The 7773-nt window shown below is 34.8% G+C and overlaps 1 long non-coding RNA gene, 1 pseudogene and 1 gene segment (V, D, J or C); all 3 read right to left on the bottom strand.

The window, feature by feature from the left end:
* Positions 1 to 279: 279 nt before the first annotated feature.
* LOC124397184 lies at positions 280 to 812 on the bottom strand. The gene is made up of 2 exons (XR_006927894.1): positions 671 to 812; positions 280 to 583 (listed from the first exon to the last, which is right to left on the bottom strand). It is a non-coding gene; the product is annotated as an uncharacterized LOC124397184 (long non-coding RNA).
* Positions 813 to 4209: 3397 nt separating this feature from the next.
* On the bottom strand, positions 4210 to 4664 carry LOC124396593 (annotated as a pseudogene).
* A 463-nt stretch (positions 4665 to 5127) lies between these two features.
* On the bottom strand, positions 5128 to 5589 carry LOC124396592. The segment is given in 2 exon segments: positions 5128 to 5462; positions 5546 to 5589. Coding segments are annotated over 2 exon segments (378 nt in total).
* Between the last annotated feature and the right edge of the window lie 2184 nt (positions 5590 to 7773).

Raw genomic sequence — 7773 nt, 5'->3', positions numbered from 1 at the left:
AAAAAGAAGACGACAAGAGAAACAGAGAGTCTGAACACTTTTACTACAGCGAGACACAATAAACACTATTAAATAAAATAAAGATTTTGAATTTCAATCATGTCTAATGTCTCTTCATCACAGAGAGCATTCAATGATGGTATTTTTTCTTGAAATCCACTTTAGTAAAGTCAGTGATGTTTGATGTCCTTAAAGAAAAGAATTAGACAGAAACTGATGAACAGTTTTCTGTACAGGATGTTTTTGTACAGGGATGTTGTTGATGTGTATCACTGTGTGTCACGAGCGCAGTAATACACAGCTGTGTCTTCAGTCTGCATGTTCTGTCCTGTTAATGTTACTGTGTTGCTGGACGTGTCTCTGGTAACCTGAATCCTGCTTTTCAGTTTCTCACTGTAGATAGTGCTACCATCATAACATATGCGTCCGATCCACTCCAGAGTTTTTCCTGCAGGTTGTCGTATCCAGTTTGTACAGTAGGTACTTGTTACTGAATATCCAGACACTTTACAGGTCAGAGTCAGTGACTGACCAGGGGTTAATACTGTGGATCTGATCTGGATCAGCTCAACACAGAGACCACCTGTTAAAAAAGTTATTTACATGTTATAAAAGCAAAAACCTATATGTAACCAAAACTGTATTATATGTTAAATGTAGAAACACTTACAGTGTACGGCTGCCAGCAGCAGCAGCAGTAGTGATGTAGAGATCATGGTGTGTGTTGAAGCAGAATCAGTAAAAGCTCTTGGTCTGTGTTGCTTAAATATATAACAGGGAAGGACATTTGCATAGAGACACTCCTTATCTTAGGGGACATTTAAAGCAATCCTACATATCAGTATCAGTATCCCTTCCTGGATCCATGAATAACCAATGTCAATACAGATACATGTCTAAACATACTAAATGTGTGTTATATTTTTTTTTCTGTCTGATTTTAATATTCCTTTCTTTTCTCATTAAAAAAGACAAAAATCTAAACTTGAGGCTAATAAAAAGTAGAATACAGTCTTGCATTAGGATTTATGCACTCACATTTTGTTAAATTGGCAAAAAAAGCTCCTTTGTAATTATATGTAATGAATCTAGACAAGACTGTCCATAATATTGAAATGAAGAAGAAAGCTATACAGCTTGTATAGTATAATCTGCTGTAGTACTTTCAACCTAATTGTTTAATATCTTACAACTGATAATCCTGCTACGAAGAACTCAAGTATTTGGAGTTGATTCTGTTAATTTCTTTTCAAATCTGTTTTAAAGTTGACGCTGCATTCTAGAATAAGAACAGCATACAAACAGACACACACATGATGGTGGTAGTATGATGATGTATTGAGGCTTTGCTGCTTTAGGGCCTGGCCATCTAACAATCATTTATGGAACCATGAAATCATCTCTTTACTGGAAATATCTGTTGTTTACCAGATAATTTCGTGTCATTAGTCCACTATCTAATCAGAAGCTCAAGTTGAATTCATTAATGCAGTAAAAATGATGTGATGAACAAGCGCAAGTCCACACAACCTCATGAAATTTAATGACTGTGAGCCAGTCCAAGTTTTGTCAGAAAACAAGTTAAAACATCGAGTCTAATAATCTAATCTAATATATAATATAATAATACACAACTGTGTCCTCAGCCTGAAAGTGTTGCCCATGTACAGTAGATCACAGTGTTGCTGGAGGCCTCAGCTGATGATATTGTTCTTTAGTGAATCTTTAATGTCAGTATCACTGGAGTTGCAGTACCAGCTGATCCATTCCAGCACTTTTCCTGATGTGTGTTGTAACCAGTTAGTACAATAACTTGTGGCTGAATATTTAGTGATCTTACTGATGACTGAAGATGATTCTCCAGGCTTAACCACCATGACTGCAGTTTGAACCAGTTCAATAATTTAATTCCTGTGAACAAACAATCATGTAATTATTCAGGTGCATTCTTTTAAACAGAAAAAAATGAACACAATTATTTGTATATCTCCAAAATTCTCCACATAATTACCAGATGCAGCTGTTAACAGCAGGAGGAGAAATGTAGAGAACATGGTTTTAGTGGAAGCTGAACACAGAATCTGACTTCTCCCTCAAATATTTTATCGGAGGTTTTATTTGCTCGACAGTGTTTAGTCATTGATAAAGGAACAACAGTCTGGAAGGTATAAGTTAGTTTTTACACTTATAGAATAAAAGTCCTGTTCACTTATTCTGCTTTTGCTGATAAACAGTTTTCTGTACAGGATGTTTTTGTACAGGATGTTGGTGATGTGTATCACTGTGAGTGTCTAGCGCAGTAATACACAGCTGTGTCTTCATTCTGCATGTTCTGTCCTTTAATTATTATTGTGTTAGTAGACATGTCTCTGGAGATGCTGAACTTATTTTTCAGTTTGTCACTGAAAATTGTATCCCCATCATAGTAAATCAAATTGATCCATTCTAGAGCTTTTCCTGCAGGTTGTCTGATCCAATGTGTATAATAGCTTGTAATTGAATATGAAACCTTGCAGTTGATGGAGAGACTCTGGCCTGGCTGGACTGTCATGGAAGCAGGCTGAGTCAGTTCCTCACCATGCACATCTGTGGAGGAAAACACATGGTGATATCTCACACAATATACACTGCACATTTATTGTTCTTGTAGTAAATGAATGAATTGGATAAAACACTCACAGGAAGCAGCTGCCAGCAGGAGCAGTAGAGATGTAGAGAACATGGTGTGTGATGTTTGTACTGGGGTCTTCTGTTCTCCAAAGTGTAACAGAGTTTAACCATCACATCACATAAATAGAGTGATGTCCAGCCCTGATGCTTGGATTTGCTTATCTGCTGATGATGGGAGGAGAATGTATTTAAAACATATTTAAATCATGAGAAGGAGATTCATATTATAGAGGATTAAATCTTTTCCATGACATAAACCACTTTACTTTTCAATAAAAATTGTATTCTCAGATTGGTCAGAAAGTGTTCATTAAAGGAAAAGTGGACCGTACCCTTGAGCGTTCCATGTGGTCGACTAATTCTCATTGAGTGCGTCTCAAAGTCGTAACAGGTGGCCATGTTTATTTACCATTACACTAATCTGTAATCCCAGAAACACAACAGTTACATTCAGGACTCCTGCGATTCTGTAAATAAAATAAAGAACTTCACTGTACCCGAATCCACATTTTTAATTACTTAATTGGGATCACATTATTATACACAAATTCTAATTAAAAAAAAAAATGTGGGTACAGGCAGTCAGTCACACATTCACAAAATACCCAGGAAGTGAAAGACCAGGCGAGATTTTTGGAGCTTTTAGAATGAACCTTAACTGATTTTTGAGATTTTGATTGTGAAATATTATCCCCAGATTCATGGTACTGCAGTGGGGAAAATGTTTCCTTTATCATATGCTAACATTGTTAAAAGAAAGATACAGATAGACATGCATTTTGCACAAAAGCATAGTAGTGATAATAAAAATCCCAATTAATTAGGTTTCATCTGGAGCATTTCTGAACCTGTAGAAATATTAATTTGTATAAATTTAGTGTCAAACAATAAGTCTTCTCACTTGTTGAAACTTTAATTTGTGTTTTCTATTAAATCGAACAAAACAAGTTAATGATTATGAAGTTCTGAGAATCATTGTGTTGAATGCAGTCATAAATAATTGTGAAGAGAAAAAAAAATTGATTGAGATGGTTGAGTGTGTAAACACTGCCCTCTAGAGGTATTACAGTGTTAATGTTCTTGATTACAATATAAACTAGTAAAAAGTAAAAAAGTATAAATTTCAGGTGTAGGTGTCTTTGTGATGGAGTTTGTTCTTTACTCTGTGTGATGTGATCCATGTTAATAGAAACTGGGTGTCAAAAAAATCACACACTTCTCCAATTGAGAATTATTTTGTTAAAAATAATTTTGTTTTGATAAAATCGCTTTTATAAGTATAAAATAAAGTAAACAAAGTAAAACAATTTCATTCATTGTTGTAACTTTCACAATTGTACTGGTTAAAGTTAATTAAAACACTTGTGAAAGCATGGAGAAAAGTCAAAGAATTCAATAATAAATATTAAACAGTATGTATAATATATTAAATAATAAATGTTACTTATAGACAGTTTGATTCTTTAAGCTCCATGAACACACTGCTTGTGAAAATGTGAGTTTGTCATGTGACTAGAGCACATGTTTTTGTACTGATGTTTAAGGAGAAGTATCACGGTGTCGGGCGCAGTAATACACAGCTGTGTCTTCAGCCTGCATGTTCTTTCCCTGTAAGGTCACACTGTTACTGGAAGTGTCTCGAGTGATTACAAATTTTACTTTAAGTGAATCAGAATATCCCCATCATAGTAAATCAAATTGATCCATTCTAGAGCTTTTCCTGCAGGTTGTCGGATCCAAGCTGTTGCATAGTGGTTGCTGCTATCAGTGATAGAAGCTCCAGACACTCTACAGGTGATGGATAAAGTCTCTCCAGGCTTTAGAAGCACTGAGTCTGGCTGGATGAGCTCAGTAGCACAGAACACATCTGTAAAAAGAGAAACAGAAAAGGTTCACATGTTGAACTGAAAGGATCAGATGAACTAATAAAGCTAAAATCCAAACACTCACATGGAATTATGGCCAGAAGAAGCAGTGGAACTGAAGACAACATGTTTGTGCTGAAGGAGGAGTAATGAGAAGATCTTCCTCTGTAGATAATCATGCTGTTAATATTATAAGAGGAGATAAAGATTTGCATAAACAATTCACAGAATCTGTGTTCAGTGTAGAGATGCGTCACGTTTCATATCCTAGTTCTGTCCTAAGCAAATTCCATGAGTTGTACCTCAGTAAAAATGATCTTTTGCTGTCTATAAGTACAAAATAAAGTAAACAAAGTAAAAAAAATTTAATTCATTGTTGTTACTTTAACAATTGTACTGGTTAAAGTTAATTAAAACACTTTAGCATGGAGAAAAGTCAAAGAATTCAATAATAAATATTAAACAGTATGTATAATATATTAAATAATAAATGTTACTTATAGACAGTTTGATCCTTTAAGCTCCATGAATACACTGCTTGTGAAAATGTGAGTTTGTCATGTGACTAGAGCACATGTTTTTGTACTGATGTTTAAGGAGAAGTATCACGGTGTCGGGCGCAGTAATACACAGCTGTGTCTTCAGCCTGCATGTTCTTTCCCTGTAAGGTCACACTGTTACTGGAAGTGTCTCGAGTGATTACAAATTTTACTTTAAGTGAATCCTTCTGTAGAATATCCCCATCATAGTAAATCAAATTGATCCATTCTAGAGCTTTTCCTGCAGGTTGTCGGATCCAAGCTGTTGCATAGTGGTTGCTGCTATCAGTGATAGAAGCTCCAGACACTCTACAGGTGATGGATAAAGTCTCTCCAGGCTTTAGAAGCACTGAGTCTGGCTGGATGAGCTCAGTAGCACAGAACACATCTGTAAAAAGAGAAACAGAAAAGGTTCACATGTTGAACTGAAAGGATCAGATGAACTAATAAAGCTAAAATCCAAACACTCACATGGAATTATGGCCAGAAGAAGCAGTGGAACTGAAGACAACATGTTTGTGCTGAAGGAGGAGTAATGAGAAGATCTTCCTCTGTAGATAATCATGCTGTTAATATTATAAGAGGAGATAAAGATTTGCATAAACAATTCACAGAATCTGTGTTCAGTGTAGAGATGCGTCACGTTTCATATCCTAGTTCTGTCCTAAGCAAATTCCATGAGTTGTACCTCAGTAAAAATGATCTTTTGCTGTCTATAAGTACAAAATAAAGTAAACAAAGTAAAAAAAATTTAATTCATTGTTGTTACTTTAACAATTGTACTAGTTAAAGTTAATTAAAACACTTTAGCATGGAGAAAAGTCAGGGACTTCAATAAAGAAGGTTCAGCGTTTAATGTTTCACATCAAGGAAATGATATTAAATTGTAATTTGTGTTTTATATGAAATCAAACAAAACAAGTGCCTAATTATGAAGTTCTGAGTGTCATGGTGTTGAATGCAGTCATAAATAATTGTGCAGAGAAAAATCGATTGAGATGGTTGAGTGTGTACACACTGCCCTCTAGAGGTATTACAGTGTTAATGTTCTTAATTACAATATAAAACTAGTAAAAAGTAAAAAAGTATAAATTTTCATGTGAAGGTGTCTTTGTGATGGAGTTTGTATTTTACTCTGTGTGATGTGATCCATGTTCATGGAAACTGGATGTCAAAATCATCACAAACGTCTCCTATTGTGAATTATTTTGATAAAAATAATTTTGTTTTGATAAAATCGCTTTTATAAGTATAAAATAAAGTAAACAAAGTAAAACAATTTCATTCATTGTTGTAACTTTCACAATTGTACTGGTTAAAGTTAATTAAAACACTTGTGAAAGCATGGAGAAAAGTCAAAGAATTCAATAATAAATATTAAACAGTATGTATAATATATTAAATAATAAATGTTACTTATAGACAGTTTGATTCTTTAAGCTCCATGAACACACTGCTTGTGAAAATGTGAGTTTGTCATGTGACTAGAGCACATGTTTTTGTACTGATGTTTAAGGAGAAGTATCACTGTGTCGGGCGCAGTAATACACTGCAGTGTCTTCTGTCCTCACTTTGTTCATCTGCAGATACACCTGCATCTTACTGTTGTCTCTGGAGATGGTGAAGCGGCCGTTAACTGCACTGGAGTAACGTATGTTACTACTATCATACATAGATGCAACAAATTCCAGCCCTTTTCCAGGTGCCTGTCTGATCCAAGCCATCCAGTGGCCACTAAACTCTAATCCAGAAGCTGTGCAGGTCAGTTTATGAGACTGATCAGGTTTGATGATCACTGAATCAGACTCGATCAGTGTCTGACTGCAGGAATCTGAAATACAACAATACAATTTAAAGTGTGAGAAAAAGTATTAAAAATCATGAAAATGTTTATATGAAATAAATAATAAGACTAACATTGAATGAACATTGCTAAAGTAAAGTAACTCAAAACTCTGCCTGGTCCCATCTCAAAGAATGAACACAATTCCTGTTGCTGGAAATGAACACAAACTGCTGCTGTGTTGTCGAGCTGAATGTATCAATATAAATGGTTCAAATGCAGGATTTGGTTTTCATGACACGCCCACTAGAGATGTCAAAAGATTCACAGAGGAATAACCATGAAGAGAAAAAACACTTACTGTAAGACTCCAGCTGTGTTTCATGCTGTCAAGTCCATAACTGCTCTTTACTCATTAGATATCATGTCCTTTTAGTCCATCACTGTGTGTCACTGTAACACTCAGAACTACATGAAGATTTCTGATCACTGATAATCACTGAATAACACAAAAAGTGTCTCAATAAAATCCAGCAGAAGTAGAGGAGCTCAGGGACTTCAATAAAGAAGGTTCAGCGTTTAATGTTTCACATCAAGGAAATGATATTAAATTGTAATTGTTGGAATAATAAGGGTCTCTTTTTCATTGTGTACCCTTAATAACATTTAATGTCAACTTAGTTCCTATTACAGTATTTCTCTATTACTTTTGTCGGAGCTTCAAATAGAGAATATAAATAATTATCTTCTGACCAATCAGATTTAAAAAGCATACTGATGTATCGCCTCAGTGCATCTTGGCGGATCAAATCATTTCCAAAAACTCTGCTTTATATGTCAGTAATTTTACAGAGTCTTACAGATGATTTAGTTTTTTAATAAAGAAGGAAATAAACCCCCTTTTGTTAATAATAAA

The sequence above is a fragment of the Silurus meridionalis genome, chromosome 14 (assembly GCF_014805685.1).
Source record: "Silurus meridionalis isolate SWU-2019-XX chromosome 14, ASM1480568v1, whole genome shotgun sequence".
NCBI lineage: Eukaryota > Metazoa > Chordata > Actinopteri > Siluriformes > Siluridae > Silurus > Silurus meridionalis.
Note: the sequence above shows the minus strand (reverse complement) of the source record. Positions and strands in the feature narration are given on the sequence as shown.